The 23,056-nt window shown below is 39.4% G+C and overlaps 1 protein-coding gene across 1 annotated transcript in view; it reads right to left on the reverse strand.

Annotated features, from left to right (window-relative positions):
• Positions 1–20,996, reverse strand: part of ERO1A (endoplasmic reticulum oxidoreductase 1 alpha) — a 46,879-nt gene extending 25,883 nt beyond the window's left edge. Inside the window, exons 1-4 of the mRNA XM_059373211.1 lie at positions 20,581–20,996; positions 11,057–11,176; positions 9,906–9,989; positions 4,712–4,750 (exon numbers count right to left, since the gene is read on the reverse strand). Coding sequence (XP_059229194.1) covers positions 4,712–4,750; positions 9,906–9,989; positions 11,057–11,176; positions 20,581–20,694 — 357 coding nt within the window. The 5' untranslated portion in view covers positions 20,695–20,996. The remainder of the gene's footprint in view (positions 1–4,711; positions 4,751–9,905; positions 9,990–11,056; positions 11,177–20,580) is intronic.
• Positions 20,997–23,056: the final 2,060 nt, after the last annotated feature.

Here is a 23,056-nt window from a genome sequence, read left to right on the forward strand (position 1 = left end):
CTGAATAACAGCTTTGTTTCATTACAATGGTTGACCTGTAAGACAGCTCATTTCCAACACTATTTTCAAAACTAAAATTCTCAGGGCGCCTGGGTGGCTCAGTGGTTTAAAGCATCTGTCTTCGCCTCAGGTCCCAGGGTCCTGGGATCGAGCCCCACATCAGCCTCTCTTCTCTGCAGGGAGCCTGCTTCCTCCTCTCTCTCTGCCTGTCTCTCTGCCTCCTTGTGATCTCTGTCAAATAAATAAATAAAATCTTTAAAAAAAAAACAAACTAAAATTCTTTCTACATAATTAACTATTAAAGGGATATGATACATTCAACCTACTCTCAAGAGGTCTGAAAATAAGAATATGGGGCGCCTGGGTGGCTCAGTGGGTTAAGCCGCTGCCTTCGGCTCAGGTCATGATCTCAGGGTCCTGGGATCGAGTCCTGAATCCGGCTCTCTGCTCAGCAGGGAGCCTGCTTCCCTCTCTCTCTCTGCCTGCCTCTCCGACTACTTGTGATTTCTCTCTGTCAAATAAATAAATAAAATCTTTAAAAAAAAAAATGAAAATAAGAATATGTATATACAAAATAAGAATATGTATATATACATATGGAATATGTATATAGAAAAATGAGGCAAAATATTAAAAATTAGTGAATCTGTAGAGTACACACAGTGTCTTTATACTAATCTTGCAACTTTTCTATAAACAATTAGCTTAAACTAAAAAGTCAAAAATACATATCAAAAAATGAACAGAATTTGTTCAAAAAATGATATACCTATGTACATTAAAACAAAAAATTTTTAAAACCTTATCATTATAATTATCTGAATATTAAAACATAAGTTAAACAAAACATTCTTCAGGTTCTTTTTTTATTCTTTGTTTCTATTTAAAACTTTAATTGACTTTGTTAAGTCAATATCTTAATTTTTTATCATTGGCATTTTTCTGAAGAAAAATTTTTTTCAATTTATCATTTTTAATTTTTCATAATACTGCCCATAATCTCCTTCAAAGTTAATTTTTATGCCTAGTCAATTTGAAATCATCACTACCTTCAATTAACTCTTCCCTGCATTTATACTTTTTAATTGAGAAAAATATTCTAACAGGTAAATATGTGAAAATATTTTAAACCAAATTATTTCCACAAGGTCTATTTTTTTGCCTTCAAAGAATGTTTCTTCACTAAATATTTTAAGACAAAACCCATCAAATAATTTTTTATTATTTTAAATATTTTGCCAAATGTAGATGCTACAAAATTGTAATCCTTCTTATTTCATTTCATTTTAGATGAGAATATAAACGTATCCAATTAAAAACAAAAGTTTCGGGGCACCTGGGTGGCTCAGTGGGTTAAAGCCTCTGCCTTCGGCTCGGGTCATGATCTCAGGGTCCTGGATTGAGCCCGCACTGGGCTCTCTGCTCAGCAGGGAGCCTGCTTCCTCCTCTCTCTCTCTGCCTGCCTGCCTCTCTGTCTACTTGTGATCTCTGTCAAATAAATAAATAAAATTAAAAAAAAAAAAACACAAGAGTTTCATCATGAAGAGACTCTTCCCACAAGAGGAGATACTCCAAAGCACAATTATAAAATTTCAGAATTAAACCTTAGAGCACCATCTGACCTTTCCCCACATTAGTATGTTTAATCCCTCCCTAGCTTTTATAGAAATAAATTTTGTTGTTTTTGTTTACAAGCTTTGTTATAATAACTGCAATTTGCTAAACCTTCAAAAGCTAAGAATTTTTCCTTTAAGCATTCCATTCATTGATACTTTGAATAATTGTCCACTGATTTTAAACATACAGCTACCAACATTTAGAGATCTCGTTTATTAAAAACTGGTTAATACCACTGAAGGACTCTTGGGTTGTTTTACAAAATAGTCTTCAAAGGCTCAAACATTTATTTTTTATTTTTTATTGTTTTTTAAAGATTTTATTTATTTATTTATTTGTTTGTTTGTTTATTTGAAAGACAGAGATCACAAGTAGGCAGAGAGGCAGGCGGAGAGAGAGTGGGGGAAACAGGCTCCCTGCAGAGCAGAGAGCCTGATGTGGGGCTCGTTCCCAGGACCCTGAGATCATGACCCAAGCTGAAGGCAGAGGCTCAACCCACTGAGCCACCCAGGCTCCCAAAGGCTCAAACATTTATAAAATCTGATTGATGATGGACAGCAAAGAAAGTACCCCTGTCCATGCCAAAGTAATATTTTCTTCTGTATTAGCTTTACCTCAAAAATTTTATGGTCATTAAGTGTATATATAAATACAAAAACCTGTGTGTTTTGACAATTACCACTTCTATCTTAATTGGTAAAATATCACAGCATATTTGGATGCAATTATGAATTATGCATGTATCTTATTTTTTAAGATTTTATTTTTAGGTCATCTCTACACCCAATGTGGGGCTTGAACTCACAACCCTGAGATCAAGAGTCATATGTTCTAGGGGCACTTGGGTGGCTCAGTGGGTTAAGCCTCTGCCTTCGGCTCAGGTCATGATGTCAGGGTCCTGGGATCGAGCCCCACACTGGGCTCTCTACTTGGCAGGGAGCCTGCTTCCCTGCTCTCTCTCTGCCTGCCTCTCTGCCTACTTGTGATCTCTGTCTGTTAAATAAATAAATAAAATCTTATTGACTGAGCCAGCCAGGTGCCCCTGAATTATGTGCATATCTTAATCAACTACAAATTCATTTCTGCTCCACAGATTTATTTAGTCAGAATTGTTTTTATCAGAATTTGTATATTATTACCACAAAACAAATTATTTTGTCCTCAGTTTTTAGCTTAAAATGAATTTATACTGGCATTAGATGTTTTCCCTCAACAGTATAAACTTTCGAAAGTTTTGATGATGTTGGCATCATTTAACTATGCTCAAAGTTCTGCTACTGGAGCCAACACATTTATAGCTATGACTTTACTCTTTGTACGTGAACAACAAAATACGGAATCAAAAAGGAGCAAAATTACTTTAGAATCTATGGTGGAAAAAGTGGTTGCCCCCGGGAGAAAAAGTAGAAATTGGGACAGGGTATCAAGCGACTTTCTAGGGTAATAGTTATGTTCCCTATTGTAATCGAAGCATAGATTACACAGGTACCTGCATTTAGCACAGGCACAGCTAAGTTGTGCGTCTCACTGTGTGTTAACTTTATAAAAAATACGTAGAAGCAAATATTGGACTCTGGTTAATGATATACTTCTAGTTGTATGTGTGTGTGTGTGTGTGTGTGTGTATCTAGTTGATGATACATTTAGGGCTATGCGTACTGATGCTTGCAATCTACTTTGAAATATATCCAGAAAATAACATTTTTTAATGGATAACTAGAAAGATAGACATATACATATGAGATAATGTAAGTTTACAAAATGTTAATGGTAGAATCCATTACTGGGATCATCTTAAAAGGCCATCGTCACTAACTTGAAGGAGCTCCTAGGAGCCAAAGACAGAACAACTCAAACATCAAAAGGAATCATAAGAAATGAGTACAACAGAATCTAACACATAAAATATGTCAAAATTCCTAAGTTCAAAATAACACCTAAAAATAAAAACTTTATTGTGCATCTTCAGAGGTGTTAGGGGACCAGACTCATAATTATTCTGAAAACTAGTAAAGAGAGGAAAAGAATGAAGCATTGATCCTGTCTGTCCTGTATAAATTGTATTTCAGGGCATCCAAATAGTTGACAAGAAAAGATCTTTATAGAATAATAACAGATAATAAGTATAGAAAGAACGATATAATTAGGGTATCAGCATTTTCAAAACCCTAATGAAAGAATGCAACTACGTAATAATCATCAAAGCTGCTACAACTTTCACAGAAAAAGCTAGTAGGGAACTTTATATCAGATGTATAATGAACCTAATGATCAATCTTATAAGAAAAAAAGAAAACCAGACATGACATGTCTTCTGATATGATGTAATAGGAAGTATACAGCAACTTACAATACATATCAGGAAATGAATCTGAAAAGCTGTAACACATAACTGTCAGTTTATAAAAAATAATGTGTTGAATGATGTAACAGGGATACAATCAACTAAAACACAATGTGAAAAATTCTTTTTTTTTTTTTTAAGATTTTATTTATTTATTTGACAGAGCGAGAGAACACAAGCAGGGGGAACAGCAGACGGAGACGGAGGAGCAGGCTCCCGGCTGAGCAGGAGCCTGATGTTGGGCTCGATCCCAGAACCCTGGGATCATGACCTGAGCTGAAGGCAGACATTTAACAACTGAGCCACCCAGGCACCCAGAATGTGGAAAATTCTATAGGATAAGGATTCATTTCCTCAACATATAAGTTTGCAAAGAAGAAAAAAGAAAAGGGAATGGAAATGGATTAAAAGAGACTGAAGAGACAGAAATATACCAGTAGTGCCAGAAACTAAGAAAGTATTGAAGAAAGAGAAAAACCACAATGATGAGAGTAGATCAAAGGGACACAGGAACAACTGAAACAGCTCCCAGTGGCCAAATTAGAATGATCTGAACAGTAAAATGAAATCACAGTAAATTATAATTCTAAGTAGAAAATAAATATCCATAAAGACTTATCTGAGAATGACTTTAAAATAATTGGGAAAGTGGAGCACAAGGTACAGACGAAACAAAATTGACCACAGACTAATAATTGCTGAAGCTGGATGATGGGTTTTTTTCTTTAATTAGTAAGTACCTATACATACCTTATAGCTTGCAGATTTAATTCCATCAGGAACTTCATCCTGAAAAAGAAAAAAAAATGCTTTTATCAGAAATTTATTCTACCTTCTGAAAAAAATTTAAGTTTCTATACTTTATGAGATTATTTTTATTTTTTTAAAGTTTATTTTATTTATTTAAGTAATCTCTACCCCCGTCATGGTGCTCGAACTCATGATCGCAAGATCAAGAGTCACATGCTCTTCCAAATGAGTCAATCAGGAACCTTTATGAGATTATTTTTATTTTTTATTTTTTGAGATTATTTTTAAACTGAGAATAGTTAAGCAGTTTTTATGTCACTCTCCTTTTTTTAAGATTTTATTTATTTATTTAACAGAGAGAGAGAGCACAAGTAGGCAGAGCAGCAGGCAGAGGAAGAGGGAGAAGCAGGCTTCCTGCCAAGCAAGGAGCCCAATGTGGGGCTCAATCCCAGGACTCTGGGATCATGACCCGAACTAAAAGCAGATGCTTAACAACTAACTGAGCTACCCAGGTGTCCCTTTATATCACCTCTTTTTTTTTTTTTTTTTTTTGGCAGACAGATATCAAGTAGGCAGAGAGGCAGGTGGGTTGGGGGATAAGGAGGCTCCCTTAGAGCCGGATGTGGGGTCAATCCCAGGACCCTAGAGATCATGACCTGAACCAAAGGCAGAGGCTTAACCCACTGAGCCACCCAGGTGCCCCCCCCTTTATATCACTTTTTGAAAGTACACAAAAACCCAACAAATTATCGTATAGGCTGCTGGTCATGTATTTTATTACATAACAGCATGGAAATGTAAAAACAGCCATTCCTTTTGACGCTCAAATTGTCCCACACTGGCAACCAGGGGCCCTACAAAGTGCTGACTTGACATCTGAATCCCTATTGATATGACCCTAGTAATCTTTAGCAACACCCTTTTTTTTCTGTTATGACAAGATACTCCAGGCTCACCATATATATATATATATATATATTTTTTTTTTTTTTTAAGATTTTATTTATTTATTTATTTATTTGAGAGATAGCATGAGTTGCAGGGAGGGGCAAAGGGAGAAGCAGATTCCCCATTGAGCAGGGAGCCAGAAGTGGGGCTCGATCCCAGACCTGGGATCATGATCTGACCTGAATGAAGATGCTTCCCTGACTGAGCCACCCAGGTGGCCCACCATGTATATTTCTTGTTCCAATCTTGGAATCAAGTATTTTTTAAGAAGCCCTAGTTCTTTTCAGAGGAGATTGGCACTGGTCTTTAGTCACATGTTGGCCACTTACCAACTATGGGACCTGTCTGTCTATCCTCAAAGTGATGCTGTGAATAGACATAATGATGCATGTACTCTGAAACCGCAGGGCCCTATTCCAGTGCTAAGTATATTTCTGAAATAGACTATACCTGCCAAAAGGGAAGGACCCACACAGAGACAATCACTTTATTATGTAACTTTCCAGATTTTGAACTAGCTCAACGTACAATTCTTTTCTTAAGACCAGATATTTAGATGGTCTCTAATTTTTTCATATCTTGCCAAATTCATAAACTAATTTTAACAGAATTGATACCTTTACAATATTTATTACTGCTTTATGGTCATCTTTGAACATCTGTCCAATTATTTTAGTAAGTCAAAATCTTGGTGAAATTGCTATACCAAAAGACATGTACCTTTTTTATTTTGTTGATACATTTGCTGAACTGATCTCCAAAAAGATTTAACCAGCAGAGTGCTCATTTCTTATTCACAGACTAACACTAGATTTTGTTACTCATTTTCACATTGGTCATTTAAGAATGGAGGGGAAAGAAGGTTGCTTTGACCCATTGTAAAGGTAATAAATAATTGGACTGTCAGTTTATAGAGAGATTCCAGGTTGCAAGTTCAAGCCCCACATTGGGTGTAGAGATTACTTGAAAGAAAACGTTTAGGGATACCTCAATTTCTCAGTCAGTTAAGCACATATGACTCAGCTCAGCTCAGGTCTTGATTTCAGGGTCACGAATTCAAGCCCCGAAAAAAAAAATTTTTTTTAATTGCTTAAAAAAAAAAAAAGATGAGGGGCGCCTGGGTAACTCACTCAGTTAAGCATCTGCCTACGGCTCTGGTCATGATCTCAGGGTTCTGGGATCAAGCCCTGCATCGTGCTCCCTGCTCAGCTCAGCAGAGAATCTGCTTCTCCTTCTCCCTCTTCCCTTATTCCCTGCTTGTGCACACTCTCTCTCTCTCTTTCTCTCTCTCTTGCTTGCTCTCTCTCTCTCAAATAAATAAAATCTTAAAAGAAAAGAAACATTTTTTTTAAAAAAGATGAGATCCAAATTTTCAATACCTGTAAAACCACTTGCCTGTTTGTTTGTTTTTTTAAGATTTTATTTATTTATTTGACAGACAGAGATCACAAGTAGGCAGAGAAGCAGGCAGAGAGAAGGAGGAAGCAGGCTCCCTGCCAAGCAGAGCCCAATGCGGGGCTCGATCCTAGGACCCTGAGATCATGACCCTAGCCAAAGGCGGAGGCTTCAACCCACTGAGCCACCCAGGAGCCCCCCACTGTTTTGACCAATGTTAATAATGGCCCATTTAATGCATAAGTGCAATTAAATGCCTTTATTAAGTATGTACCATATTTTCAGCATTTTTTTTTAAGATTTTATTCATTCACTTGACAGAGAGAGACACAGTAAGAGAGGGAACACAAATCAGGAGAGTTAGAGAGGGAGAAGCAGGCTCCCTGATAAACAGGGAACCTGATGCAGGGCTCGATCCCCAGACTCTGGGATCATGACCTGAGCCAAAGACAGATGCTCAGTGTCTGAGCTACCCAGCCACTCTTATTTTCATCTATTTAATATGTCATACATAAGTTATTGGTAAACTTGAATTTCCCCAGCTAATGTTTCTGATTACTAAATATAAATGCCAGAACTCAGGAAATAAAATGAAACATTTAAACTGATGACATCACTTTAATGATATTTTCATAATAGAGGTTGTTTCACAAGCTAATTCTTGAATTTTCAAAAAGTTTGTCTGTAAAGATGAGTATAACTAAACACCTGATTCTCAGGTATCTAATGACAAAATGCCCATAAATAAAATTTTTATATTTTCTTTAATTCCATACGCTAGATAGGTCTATATAGCAATATTTACACTTATAAAAATAAACCACTCAATAGTGAGCCTGACAATTCACAGACCTGTACCCCTGGGGCAAATAATACATTTTATGTTAATGAAAAAATTAAATAAAAAAAAGAAATACAGCAACAGAATATTAAAAAATAAAATAAACCACTCAAAATTATAGCACCACTTCATACCCCTTAGGATGGCTATTATCCAGAAAACAGAAAAGAGTGAGTGTTGGTGAGGATACAGAGAATTTGGAAACATTGTACACTGCTGGTGGGAATGTAAAATGATGCAACTACTGTGAAGACAGTATGATGTTCCCCCCCAAAATTAAAGCGAGAACTACCATATGATACAGTAATTCTAATTCTAGGTGTATACCCCAAAGAACGGAAATTAGGGACGCAAGCATATACTTCTGCACCCATATCCAGAGCAGCATTATGCACAATGGCCAAAAGATGGGAATAACCCAAAACCCAAGCAATGGGAGAATGGATAAATGAAAAGCAGATACACATACAATGCAATATTCCTCAGCCTTAAAATGAAATAAAATTCAAATATATGTTCCTATGGATAAACGTTGAAATCATGTTAAGTGAAACAGGCCAGACACAAAAGGACAAATTTTGTAATAATCCCCCTTATACGAGGTACCCAGAATAATCAAATTCATAGAGACAGAAAGCAGAATAGTGGTTGCCAAGGGTAAGAGAGAGGGTGGAATAGGGAGTTACTGTTTAATCAACGTGCTGTTTCAGTTTGTGATCAGGAAGAAGTTCTCTAACTGGATGGTGATTGTACTTAATGAACTTAATGAATGTGACTGTACTTAATGCCAATAAACTGTACACTTAAAAATGGTTAAAATGGTAAATTTTCTGTTATGCATATTTTATCATAATAAAGAAGAAAAATAGAAATATATGCTTTAAAGGGAAAAAAGGCTTTGTTGAAAGTGTAAAATTCTGTTTTCAGAGTAAAATGCTTTAAATTTTAATGTTCTGAGAATTCTTTTTATTTATTTATTTTTCTATTTATTTGTCAGAGAGAGAAAGAGAGCACAATCAGGAGGAGCAGTGGACAGAAGGAGAAGAGATAGGTAGAAGGAGAAGCAGGTTCCCTGCTGAGCAAGGAGCCCAATATGGGACTCGATCCCAGGACCCCAGATCATGATCCAAGCCAAAGGCAGACACCCAATCAACTGAGCCACTCAGGCCTCCCTGCTCTGAGAATTCTTAAGCAAAACCAGGTGTTCTGTCCAACCCCTCCCCATCCAAAGGAAACAATACACCCATGAAAAAAGGGATATTGTTTATACTTCAATTTCATTATACTATAAACACAACTTTGGGTAAGATGTAAGAAAAACAAACATCAAGCCAAAAGAACTACTAATCTCACTAGTAAATCAAAGGATTATATTTATCACAAAATTTAATTCTATTATTATGAAAGCAAAATAATTCAAAATAGGTTTTATCATTAGTAAGTTTAGGTTTTGGGTTTTGTGGGCTTTTTTGTTTTTCAAGATTTTATTTATTAGAGAGAGAGCAAAGCATATGCAGGGGGAGCAGCAGACAGAGGGAGAGAGAGAGGCAGGCTCCCTGCTGAGCAAGGAAGCCCAATATGAGACTCAATCCTAGGATCCCGGGATCATGACCTGAGCCAAAGGCAGATGCTTAACCCACTGAGCCACCCAGATGCCCCTTGGTTTTTGTTTTTTCTTTTTTAAGACTGATGTATTTATTTGATGGGGGAGGGAGTTAAGGTAGAAGTAGAGAGAAAATCTCCAGTAGATCCCCTGCTGAGCATGGAGCCCGACACAGGGCTGATCCCAGGATCCTGAGATCATGACTGAGCAAAAACCAAGAGTTTTGATGCTTAACCGACTGAGCCACCCAGGCACCCAAGTTTAGGTTTCTAATCTATAAATATTAAACAACATTATTTTTAACCTAAGGACTGAAATGTTATTTTAGTTGCATTGCGCCCTTTTTAAAAATTGCAATTATTTGACAAACGATGTAACAGGTTTTAAAATATATGTATGGTTCTTACCGACTGACAAGGCTTGACAGCACAGTCTCTTCGCCCACACTGGTTGATATCATTCCAGAAAGGACATGGCCTCTTCAGGTTTACCTATAGGATAACAGAAAAGGTTATAAAAATAAGAACCGTGAGGGGCGCCTGGGTGGCTCAGTGGGTTAAAGCCTCTGCCTTCCGCTCAGGTCATGATCCCAGGGTCCTGGGATCGAGCCCCACATCGGGCTCTCTGCTCAGCAGGGAGCCTGCTTTCCTGGGGCGCCTGGGTGGCTCAGTGGATTAAGCCGCTGCCTTCGGCTCAGGTCATGATCTCAGGGTCCTGGGATCGAGCCCCGCATCGGGCTCTTTGCTCAGCGGGAGCCTGCTTCTCTCTCTCTCTCTCTGCCTGACTCTCCGCCTACTTGTGATCTCTCTCTCTGTCAAATAAATAAATAAATAAAATCTTTAAAAAAAAAAAAAAATAAGAACCGTGATATTATTATTGACAAGCATTGAATTAAGATGCTAGAACCTGGTCACGCTATTAGCTTCAGTTTTTCTTTTTCTTCTAGGTCCCCGTTGCCAAGTTCCAGCGATTATATCAATGTGTAACTTGGGTAAGCAAATTGGTAGATTTGATTAGAAAGATAGACCACTACTACACAAACCCTGAACAGACGGTGACTAGGAGCCAAAGTAGCTCATACCATCACCACTCAAATGGTACTGTTTTTTAAGCAAGTACCAGGCCTTTGTGAACTCAGATGAGGACTACATACTCCAATGATCAGATTTTCTAAACTCTTTCTGTAGATATCTCAAGTGACTAGTTAAAATAATACAGGTCAGAATAAAGTCATGCTTCTCAAAAAAAAATCTAATGATTTTAATTAAGTGGAGTCAATACAGTATTTTAGAAAAGTACGAATTAGCAATTTTGGTAACAGTGTAATAGTTTCTGTTCTGACTTCAATTTAACCAACAAGTTTCTAACTCCAGAGTGCAAAACTGAGTTGTTGAAATTAAAAGTATCCAATGGATGGTTTCAGAACCACATTGTTCACTCTTGTGAACTGAATTTTAAATAATGGCCACAATTTTGAAGTTCAGAAATTCCTAAGAAAATACAGCTATATATTTAAACTCTAAGTATTCTTGTACAAAAAAAATAAAAATAAAAATACCTTGTAATATCTAAAGTAGTCACTTTCAAGAAGTTTTTGTAGTCTCGGGAAAAGCCTGTAGTTATTAAATTTATCGATGGTTTCAACATCACAGGTACAATCATCCAAGTAACCACTAACCTGTTACAAAGAAAATGAAATAATACATAAAAATACTTTAAGTATAACAGGGTTCTTTTTCCTCACAGGCTGTGATTCAGACAACTCTTATCATCCCTCCTCCTCCTAATTGTCAGAGATGGGGTATGACAGTAATTTAATGATGCTATTGCTCTTACAAAACAATAATGCAGATTTTTACCTGAGTGATGACATTTGGGTGATGACAGATAACACATCAGAGGATGACAGCAATATCTGAGAGCTAAGATTTTATACCAATTTACCTAGTCTCATTTGTTTTGGACTTGTTTTGGACTGATTTGGGTACTAGAAATCTCATCTACATATTTTGTTACTGCAATAACTACTTTCATTTCATATGCAAATTTGTCCTTGTTTCCTGCTAAAAATTCTCTGAGTATATAATCTTCAGTTCCTAATTTGGGGTAGTAACAAAACAAAAGTGCTTCTAACCTAGATGATTTGACTTTTCACACCTCTTTCTTTCAAGCATTAAAAGCAAAACTTCTAAGGACATAAAATAGCTACTGTTTTCCCCCTTAGATATAAATTATTACATAAAGAAATAACAGGTAGTAAGACTGCAAAGGTCAAAGTGGCACATGCCAAGTAGAGACATTAGGTCACAAAAAGAAACAAGCACAAACACACACACACACACACACACACACACACACGAACAAGAGAAAGGGTCTGAAACTTATTTTTCCCCCTAATTCAGTTCTTTTAAATGTGTCCACTTTTTCTTTATTAAAGATTTTATTTGAGACGCCTGGGTGGCTCAGTTGGTTAAGCGATTGCCTTCGGCTTGGGTCATGATCCCAGCGTCCTGGGATCGAGTCCCCCGTCGGGCTCCTTGCTTAGCGGGGAGCCTGCTTCTCCTTCTGCCTCTGCCTGCCTCTCTGTCTGCCTGTGCTCACTCTCTCTGACAAATAAATAAATAAAATCTTTACCCAAAAAAAAAAAAAAAAAGATTTTATTTATTTATTTGTTTGTTTGTTTATTTATTTATTTATTTTAGAGAGAGAACACAGAGGGAGAGGGAAAAGCAGACTCCCCACTGAGCAGAGAGCCCAATGTGGGACTCCATCCCAGTACCCTAAGATCATGACCTGAGCTGAAGGCAGACACTTAAACAATAGAGCCACCGAGGTGCCCCTTAAGTAATTCATTTTTAAGGTAAAAATCTATCTTTGAAATTCAAGTTCAAGCTACCCTCAGGGTCCCACTCAATCCCTACTGGCTTATCTGCCCCTCCTATGTGTATCCAGGACACTTCACATACTCACTATATACAAATTACCTCGCTATATTGGACTTACATATTTCACTTCCTCCCCATAGAGTTTAAACTCCTTGAAAGCAAAATCATGTTTTGTATTCCCAGTCCTTAGCACTGTACTTCTAGAAAGCATACAGAGGATGCTCAATATTTATCTGTGGAGTGGATGTATGAATGAATGTTTTGGTGAATATTGTCCACTCTCACTCTCATTCACTGAACACCGGCCCCACAATCTAATTAGGACTATGTACTATCATGTCACCTACGGTAGGTAGCTCAGTGCTACCTATGGTATTCAGTGCTCCAGACCACATAAGCCTGAGTGGCAGGAATGCACTCAGAACAAGGAAGGCAAGCGCAGGGGCACCTGGGTGGCTCAGTGGGTTAAAGCCTCTGCTTTCAGCTCGGGTCCTGATCCCAGGGTTCTGGGATTGAGCCCTGCATCGGGCTCTCTGCTCAGCAGGGAGCCTGCTTCCCTTCCTCTCTCCCTACCTGCCTCTCTGCCTACCTGTGATCTCTGTCTGTCAAATAAATTAAAAAAAAAAAAAAAAAAAAAAAAAAGGAAGGCAAGCGCAGAGGTAAATAACCTACTGCAAGCAACATCTTATCAATCTATACCTTAACCACAAAGGAAGCTAGAAGAAGCCCCAAACCATAAAGGAATGCAAGATGCATTCAGAGCAGAAATGGCTTATAGCCCGGAGACCTCAAAGAGGGAAGACAGGACAATGGTAGATTTAAAAATTCTCTGGCCTTTACCTTAGAAATTGAGTAGGAGGCATTTCCAACTACTACAAAAGGTAGCAGGGCAGCTAAGGAGGTAGAGCAAGGGTGGGGAAGTTTCCATAGATGGAGAGGCCCCAGCAAAAGAGAGACAGGAAGATACTCAGAAATTCAAGCCATGTGACTGTTCAGAGAAGCCTCCCAACAGGCAAAACCCAATCCCTTCAAAGAAGTCCAGCAGGTGTGATGCCAGGCCCAGTTCTACAAACTAGAGAACCAGGCATGTTACCAGAATAGAGTATCTGGGAAAGACAAAGGAAGAAATCCAGTGAACAGAATCTTGGAAACAAAGCAATGTCCTAGTACCTAAACTAAGACCCGAAGTTGGGTGCTGACTTGAAACAAGGATGACCTGACATTGATGCAGCTCTGGGATGTGCAAAGGCTACTTAAATAATGGCCACACTATCTCCTAAACTCCAAGGGAATTCTGACCTGACCCTACCATAGGAACCTGAATGTGTTTAATGCCCCCTCCCCAGCTCCCTGCCACACACACAGAAAAAGTGACTGATGCATGCTAAAATGTGAGATTTGCTGCTCTAGGCCTCAGGTGGCAATCAGCTTTGAGTAGGGAACCAGATTAACAGGTCACAAGTAGAAAGCCCTTGCTGAGGTATGGCAGATATAAGGACTAGGGTAGACCTGACATAACATCACCCAGTTTAAAGTCCTAGCCTCTAAAGAGCTGAAAAGCGTTTGAGGGCCTTTGACGGCAACCTCCCAAGCACACAGCAATGCCCTCCTACACACTCTGAAGGAGGCAGTGTGTGACAATGGATAGCACGAAGGCCAAGGGGTCAGGCCTTCTTGGGGTTGAATCCCATCTCTGTTACTTATTAGTTACTGATCTTACCCAAGTTTTTTTTTTTTTAACCTCTCTAAGCCTCAGTTTGCTCTCTCAACACAAAATGGCAATACTAATAGTTCCCTTGTGTAAGAGTTAATATCAAGATGAAATTACAAAATAAATGGCCAGTAAGTGTTAGTATTATCACCCTACTGCTGCCTAAATCCTTCTAGGGAAAGGGATGTTACTATTCCCCAAAGCAACCCACAATTTTTTTTTTTTTGAAAGAGAGAGAGAGAGAACACGCATGCATTCTAACCCATGAGTCCAGGGTGGTGGGCTGGCAGGGGGCAGAGGGGTGGCACAAAGGGAGAGAGAATCTTAAGCAGGCTCTAAGCCTGGTGCAGAGCCTGATGTGGGGCTTGATCCTACGACCCTGAGATCATGACAAAAGCTGAAATCAAGAGTCAGACACCTAACCAACTAAGCGACCCAGGCACCCCTACATTTTTTTTTAATAAGAAAAAAAAAAAAGGGCCCAGTTTGCAGCTAAAATTTTCCCAAAATTTTACATCTGTAGCCCCAATGGAACATAGAACTGGATAGTCAACAGTTGGAGGTAGTCTCAAACAGTTTCTCCACAGACTGACTGGTTTGGACCAAATACCAAATACAAAATGCAAGCGAAAAGAAAATAACACGGGCCTGCTTGTTCTCTATTTTCTTTGTTCACTATTTAATTTACAATGAAAGGAAAAACAAAAAACACTTTCTAAATAGTCTCCTTATGAGCAAACAACTTCTAGTCCTACCACAGACTATCATTTTTTTCCAAAGCACTGTGAAAATATATTCTTCATACTTGTATGAAATATGAAATACCTTTCAAAAGTGTTCAAAGTGGGGACACCTGGGTGGCTCAGTTGGTTAAGCACCCAACTCTTGATTTCAGTTCAGGTCATGATCTCAGGGTCCTGAGATCAAGCTCCACATCAGGCTCTGCACTCAGCTGGGAGTCTGCTTGAAGATTCTCACTCTCCCTCTCTCTCTGCCCCTCCCCTGCCTGCACATTTGCAAGTTCTCTCTCTCTGTCAAATAAATCGTTTTTTTTTTTTAAGTGTTCAAAGTGTTCTTTTTTTTTTTTTTTGCAGAAACTTTTAGTTGTATTTAATTTTATAGTGGTTTGTGACCATCAAAAAGAACATGAAAACTATTTATTGGAACAGTTGACTGAGACACCTCTGTTAATGAAAGCACGGAAACACCAAACATTCTATACTCAGTAGTTGGCACCATTCTAAGAACATGGAAAGCTACAAGCTATTTCTGCCTTGAAGCCTTAGTCTTTAGAACTTTAAATTGTTGTTGTGACCCAAAGTGTAGCAACCAATGTGAAACGTGCTTTCCTACACATTCTTTGTTCAAAGAGTAAGTACTCACAGTCAGTGGACATCTCTGCAGGATAACCTGTTTCAAAGAGTCCTCTGACTAAGTTTTAATCCCAGGAATATTTCCACCTACCAGGCAACATATTATGGAGTATCTCTTCCATGGCCCAGCCACTCTAACAAATAAAAACTGTTTTTTAAATTGACCTGAACAGGGCGGGTGGCTCAGAGCCTGGGTGGCTCTGTTGGTTAAATGCCTGATTCTTGATTTCAGCTCAGGTCATTATCTCACAGGCTTGGGATTGAGCCTTAAGTTAGGCTCTGCGCTTAGTGAGGAATCTGCTTGAGATTCTCTCTCTCCCTCTTCTTCCCCTCCTGCCCTTTCCCCTCCTTCTCACTTGTGCTCGCTCTCGCTCTCTCTCTCAAATAAATAAATAAAATATTAAATAAATAAAAGAGATCTAAACAAGCCACTGGACAGGTAAATCTGCCAAAATACATGTATGAAGAGTGCATCTACAATGCACTCCAAACAAAAATGATTGATTTTAAAATAGACATTTTGAATTATCTGACCTACTTTCCTTTCATTAGCCTGATATTTACTGCACTGAAGTAAGTGGATCTGAGTGTTATCAGCACTAGCCATATTAAGATTAATAAAACATTCTGACTACATGGGAGTTTACAGACTTGTTTCTAATGAATTTAAATGAAAAACCTGTCCATACTGCCTGCATATCTAGGCTTCAATATTTCTCCTGGGGTTATTTCTATAAAATGCATCCTGGGATTCCAAGAACTGGAACTAAAGTTCTGTTACATTCCTTCTCTCTAATGGTACATAATGGGGAAAAGGAAATTTGAAACCCTGTCAAAAGCAAAACAAAAAACAGAAAAGAAAACAAGAAAGTCTGAAGAGTCTCCATTTACTTCAAGCCCATACTATTACAACAAAAAAATACAATTATTTTTGTGGTTGAAAGAAAGGGAAGGTCATGATCATAGGGTTCTTTATACAAACCACACTGACCTACACACCAAGTGTACATTTTTAAAAATTTTTAAGTAGAATGATTTAAAAAATGGGGCACTATATTTAAGGAAGACTTGTAAGTCCCAGGCAATTTATCACTTATTTGCAGCAACTAACACTGAAGCATCGTTACCGAAATAATTGACAACATACAGTGGAAATGGTTTTACTAAGACCTGATGTCAACAGACATATGCAGTAATTGACTAACTTTAAAGATTGATTTGGAGCCATCAACCCATCTGAAAGATCAATTCCAGAAAAACATGCAAATGGCTCGCTAAGCAGAGTAACTGAAAGAATCTACTCCTGCTAGCACAGTGCTCACATCCTGTTTTGTAACTTCCCTAATATTCGCTGAGTACCAACTATGTACCAGGCTCAGTACCCTGGAGTATCAAGAAATAAACTAAATTTTAAAATTTTTTGTTTAGGGGCACCTGGGTGGTTCAGTGGGTTAAAGCCTCTGCCTTTGGCTCAGATCATGAACCCAGGGTCATGGGATTGAGCCCCGCATCGCATCAGGTTCTCTGCTTAGCAGGGAGCCTGCTTCCCTTCCTCTCTCTATGTGCCTCTCTGCCTACCTGTGATCTCTGTCTACCAAATAAATAAATAAAATCTTTTAAAAAAATAAAATTTTGGGGGCGCCTGGGTGGCTCAGTGGATTAAGCTGCTGGCTTCGGCTCAGGTCATGATCTCAGTGTCCTGGGACCTCTGCTCAGCGGGGAGCCTGCTTCCCGCTCTGTTTCTGCCTGCCTCTCTGCCTACTTGTGATCTCTCTCTCTGTCAAATAAAATAAATAAAATCTTTTAAAAAAATAAAATAAAAATTTTAGTTTATTTCTTGATTTCTCAAAACTTATTCACAACTGGCCTCAATAAAATGCTTACTGAATTTAATCTGTTTATTTGTAGAGCTTTGTACATTTTACTTCAATCACTTTGTAAGGCCAAATAACTACATGCTACTTTGGCTCCATTTAAAGTGGTATTCTGTTAACTGAACCCCTATTACCAAGCACCCATGTGATGAGGGGTGATGATGTGGTAATTCAAGGCACAAGCCGATAAGAGAGAGATTGGCAGTAGGAAGGGAGAGGACTATTAACAAAGCAGACTCCACAGAACTTTGCTGCTAATTTGGTATTGCAAAGAGAGTAAGAGATTTTAACTTTTTGTTCTAAACGTTAAGTCAAAAGTTAGTCTTTAATTTAGTGTCTAGCATTATTTACTAACTTTTTAAAAAGATTTTCTTTTTTAAGTAATCTCTGCACCCAACATAGGGTTCGAACTTACATCCCCAAGATCAAGAGTATCATCCCCTACTGCCTGAGCCAACCAGGTGTTCCTACTAACTTGCTTTTTTAAGATGTTTAAGATCTGGGCATCCCGGGGTCCTGGGGTGGACCCCCAAATTGCAGGGAGCCTGCTTCTCCCTTTCCCTCTGGCACTCCCCCTCCTTGTGCTCTTACTCTGCCCAAAAAATAAATAAAATCTTTAAAATAAAGTGCTTAGGATCTCTGCCTCTGCCTCTACGCAAGCTCTAAAGGACTTTATTCATTAAATTCTAAGTTCTTAAGGGCAAGGATCACACCGTAGTTATTTCTGTATTCCAAACACTCAGGTCATTGTACACAGTGTTTATAAATGTTTATTGAATGAATAATTTCCACCATTCATCTCCTCTAATCTTTTCTTCCACCATTTTTTTATGTGTGTCTCTCTCGTTTCTGTACATGTCTATATCTATATGCTTGTCTCCAATTTTCTCTTCATGTCTATTCTTCATTTGTCCCTTCTCCTCCTTACCCTCATCTCTTCTGTTACTGACCATAACAGAACTAAAATGTATTTTTGTTTCAATCTATTGAATCAAAACTGATGGTATCTGTTCTTAAACTGATTAAATAGACCATTTTATATTTTTCTTAAAAGTGTTTTTTAGGGGACCTGGGTGGCTCAGTTGGTTAAGCAACTTCCTTTGTCTCAGGTCATGATCCTGGAGTCCTGGGATCAAGTCCCACATCGGGCTCCCAACTCCACGGAGAGTCTGCTTCTCCCTCTGACTTTCTCCCTTCTCATGCTCTCAAATAAATAAAATCTTAAAAAAAAAAAAAAAAGAAACTTTTTTACCATGTGACCCTCAATTTATTATTTGGTAAAAGTTGATTCTGAAAAGATAAACAGCCACTCTTGTTCTAAAACAAAAAGAAAGGGATCTAATGGATGTCTGTGTTGGGGGAATATTCATATCTTGAAAATATTGTAAGGGTGGGGGAGCTTAAATACTAATTAGAAGAAAAAATATTAAAAAATTAAAAATTCCCCAATTTTAATCAGATATCTAAAAAGGTTATGGGGGGGGTAGTGAAAGTTGAAAAGCATGTACTATTATTTCATTATCTAAATGAACATGTACTATTATTTCAAATATATCTAAATTATAGATTATTATCTAAATCAACATGTACTATTATTTCATTATCTAAAAATCTAAAATGTAGTTGAAAATGTTATATTGCACATCTTGTTTCAACACTAACTTATTTTATTTTATTTTTTAAAGACTTTATTTATTTATTTGAGAAAGAGAGAGTAAGAGAGATCATGAGAATGGAGGTCAGAGGGAGAAGCAGACTCCCCATGGAGCTGGGAGCCCGATGTGGGACTCGATCCCAGAACTTCGGGATCATGACCTGAGCCAAAAGAAGTTGCTTAACCAACTGAGCCACTCAGGTCCCCTAAAAAGCACTTTTAAGAAAAATTCCGGGATCATGACTTGAGCCAAGGGCAGTCGTTTAACCAACTGCGCCACCCAGGTGCCCCAACACTAACTTATTTTAAAATATTTTACCTTAATATTACTTATTTGTAAAAGTTGACACTTTGTGTTATGTTGTATTTGTAATATGAAGAAAAATTACCCTTCTTCCTTTTAAGTACTTGATTGTGTGTAGTTTGCAACCCCTGAAAGTAAAGGAGCTTTTCAGTCTTAGTAGTAAAGGAGCAATTTCCTTTTAACTTGTCCTACTCATGCTGGGATAACACCTCAACTCCCAAATCACTCCACAAATTGACAAAATGCAAGAATATAAAGCAGTGAAAAAGACAGTTCTTCTCCCCATAATACTGATTTATTTATTTTTTCCTTCCATAAGATTTAAGGTTGTTTCTTTACTCTGTGAAATAGTAGCATTGCACTTACACACATAAAATGTCATTTCTGATAATAGTACAATCCACTTAAAAGGAAAAATGTGGATGCCTACCCTCGATTTTCTATAAAATGTAATTTTTATCAACATATGCCAACCAAAACGTGAATTTAAGAGTAATGATATTAAAACACAGAATACTGTAGATCCAAAAAACCTCTAAATTTCTTTGAAAATTTTTCTCAAGGAACCCACATCTCTTACTAAAAAGGGAAAATGATCATAATAAGCATGTAATTAAACTTGTGCACTGAGGAGTAAGGCTCATTCTCCCAGTTCAGACCAGCCAAATGGGCGTCACGTTAAGAAAATCTCATCACATTTAGGAAAAAGAAAGGACACACAGTGCGAGGGGCCACAGGGCAAGCCGCAGCCCCAAAGACACAAGGCAGTGAGGCTTAGACACAGAAAAGCCACACCAAGTCCTTCTCCCGCCTGACAACGCGATCTGAGAGTAGCCACCCTACAAAAGCGTGTCCTGCCCAGGAAGCAGAGCGAAGGCACCCAACATAGGCACAACGTACACAGTTCCAGGTCAAGTTAGAAGTTAGGAAGACCCAGGTTTCAGCTAAAATAACAAATAGTGAGTATGCGTGCACAGTGTCCACGCCCTTCCCGGGAAGGGAAGACCAACAAAGATGCGTAAACCAACTCGGTAAAAACACAACAGCGTGCACCCACACCTCTCACCCAACACCGGATCCGAAGGGCGGCTGCGTTGGGACACCGGTCCACACCAAGCCAGGCGAGCTGCAGAGGACTCAGCCCCGCAAGAGGGGACTCGTCCGGAAGGGTGGAAACTCAAGGGGTCCTCCTAGCCCCTCACCTGCCGGGCTGCCCGGGACGGAGCGCAGGGGAGAGGCGGGAAGCACGGGAGCGGCCGCACGGCCGCGCACAGCCCTCACCTGGCAGAAGCACCTCTGCGCCGCCGTCTCAGGGGCCTGCTGCCCACCGTGACCCGAGCCGAGCAGCCACATGGCCCCCAGGAGGCCGATCAGGAAAGCCCAGCGGCACCCCATAGCCGCTCTGGCCGATCGCCGCCCGGCGCCTCGCGGTCCCAGCACTGGGGCGCAGGCCGCGCGTCCGCAGATGAAGCCCGAGCGGGCCGGCCCCCGGTAGCGCCCCACCTCCGGGCCGCCTCCCAGGCCCGCCCTCGACTCTCCCGCCTCTCAGCGGCAGCCACCTCCCGGCAGAGCCTGCGGACGTGCCTAGGCGCCCGCAGCGGGCCGCCCAGGGCCTCGGGTCGGCTTCCTTCCACGCGCGTGAGGCTGACGCACAAACCAGCTTCCCGGTGCGGCCCCGCCCGGCTCGCAGCGCCCGGCCCGCAGCGCCCGGCCCCGGCCCCGGCCCCCCGACACCCGGCGCCTGGTGCCTCGCTTGCGGGCGGCCGCCCCAACCCCCGCGTTGGAGTCGGGGTCTTTCCCGCTGTGAGAGCAAGAGCGAGACCGAAGGGGTCTGGGTCTCCCCACAGGGCCCCGCCCTACCCCACCCCGCGCACTCCCGGCCAATCCTTCGGTATCTCAAAGCGTGGAAAGCAAACCGTATCAATTGCGCGTCCACAGTGTCCCTGGCAGTCTTAAAGCTGAAAGGGACATGAGTGGTCATGAAGACCAGGGCTGCAAAGGTAACTTACAGTTTCTAGTAGTTACATCGAAAGAGCAATAAGAAACAGGTGAAATTAATTTTAATAATTTATTTTATTTAGCCCAATATATGTGGAACATTTCAAAATTTACTCAATAGTAAATGATTCATTAAATATTTTACATGTTGTTTTTAAGTCTAATCTGGTGTGCATTTTATGCAAACTAGCCATATTTCATAGTCAAATGTAGCGAGAGAGTGGCTACAATTGTATCCGGCAGCACAGGTGGAAACTACCCTCGCATTTCATCTCCCAACTCGAGGGAGATGACGTGAGGAAAAGGCAACCGGTCCTTTGATTCCGAGCCATGGGTCTATTCTAAAAGCTTTTTTTTTTTTTTTTCCAGGAGAAATTTTCAAGATGAAACTGGAAAGCTTCCCAACATCTTCCACATTAACATTTCAAATATTTCAAATTATCTTTTTTTTTTTTTTTGGTATGCCATTTTTTAAAGAACTGTCATTTAATTAAGTAGCTTGGGATATGGTATGCCCCAATTAGGTATTACTTCTGTTTTCCAGCTGAGAAAAATAAGCATAGAAAGTTTATACACCTTATTCAAAGTCACATGATATGCTAGAGGTGAGACTCAAACTCAGATATTACTTCAATGCCCATAACCCATGCTCTCCCCATCACCTGCCAAGTGGACTGACACATCATAAAATGTCATCAGCCATGATGTCACATGATATGCTAGAGGTGAGACTCAAACTCAGATATTACTCAGATATTACTTCAGATATTACTTCAATGCCCATAACCTATGCTCTCTCCATCACTCGCCAAGTGGACTGTAAAATATAAATGTAAAATGCCATCAACCATCTGAGATCCTTGTCATCAACCATCTGAAATCCTGGTGGGCCTGAGAAGCTCAGATTCTATTATCTACAACATGCTACATTTACATGTTAATCCAATCTCCCTCTTTGCCTAGGAAGTTCTTTTTCATCATGCCTGTGTACTGATCCTACTTCTCTCTCCAAGGCCAGACTCAGCTCATTCCTTCTCTCTTCTACATGGTCTTTCTGGTTTCCGCTTCACCCATTTCCAGTCTCTAAATGAATTTCAAGCCAATAACTTACTCTATATCAGACTGAGCTTGATACTAGAGATAAAAAGACAAAAAGTCCCTGCATGTAGAGCGACACCCCACAAAACTTCGCATGTGATCCTTTATGACATTTCTACTTCATGTTCCTACCACTGAACTGTAACCTCTTTCAACTGTTTAAGTAGGAATTACGCCTCAAACATACCTGTGACTTGCAGTATCTTAACAAGTCTTCTCTTTGCCTGTGTTTGTAAAATGAGTATTTTTTCGTATACAGCATTAATACCTAAAGAATACACTACCAAAATTGAGAGATACGAAAATGGAGAAACTAAATGAATAAAGCCTAAAGTTGCAGAAGGAAGCAATCTGAATATGAATCAACTCTGGATTTCACCCTGATGCAATAAACCTGTAATTTGGGGGAGTTTGAAAGTATGAATGTTCCCAGGACAAAAGCTCCATTCCTCAGATTTGAATTCTTGCCCACAACAAATTTCTAGCAAACCTGTAATCAGAAACCATCACCATATAAGACAATTTAGTTTTTACTTCACTGCTTTATCAGCTTTATTGAAGTTTAATCAACTACTAAAACTGTAAGATATTTAAAGTGTGTGTCATGATGATCTGATACACAGATGCATTGTCAAAGGACCCCACCACCACCACCACTAAG

Source organism: Mustela nigripes, chromosome 13 (genome assembly GCF_022355385.1).
Source record: "Mustela nigripes isolate SB6536 chromosome 13, MUSNIG.SB6536, whole genome shotgun sequence".
Lineage (NCBI taxonomy): Eukaryota > Metazoa > Chordata > Mammalia > Carnivora > Mustelidae > Mustela > Mustela nigripes.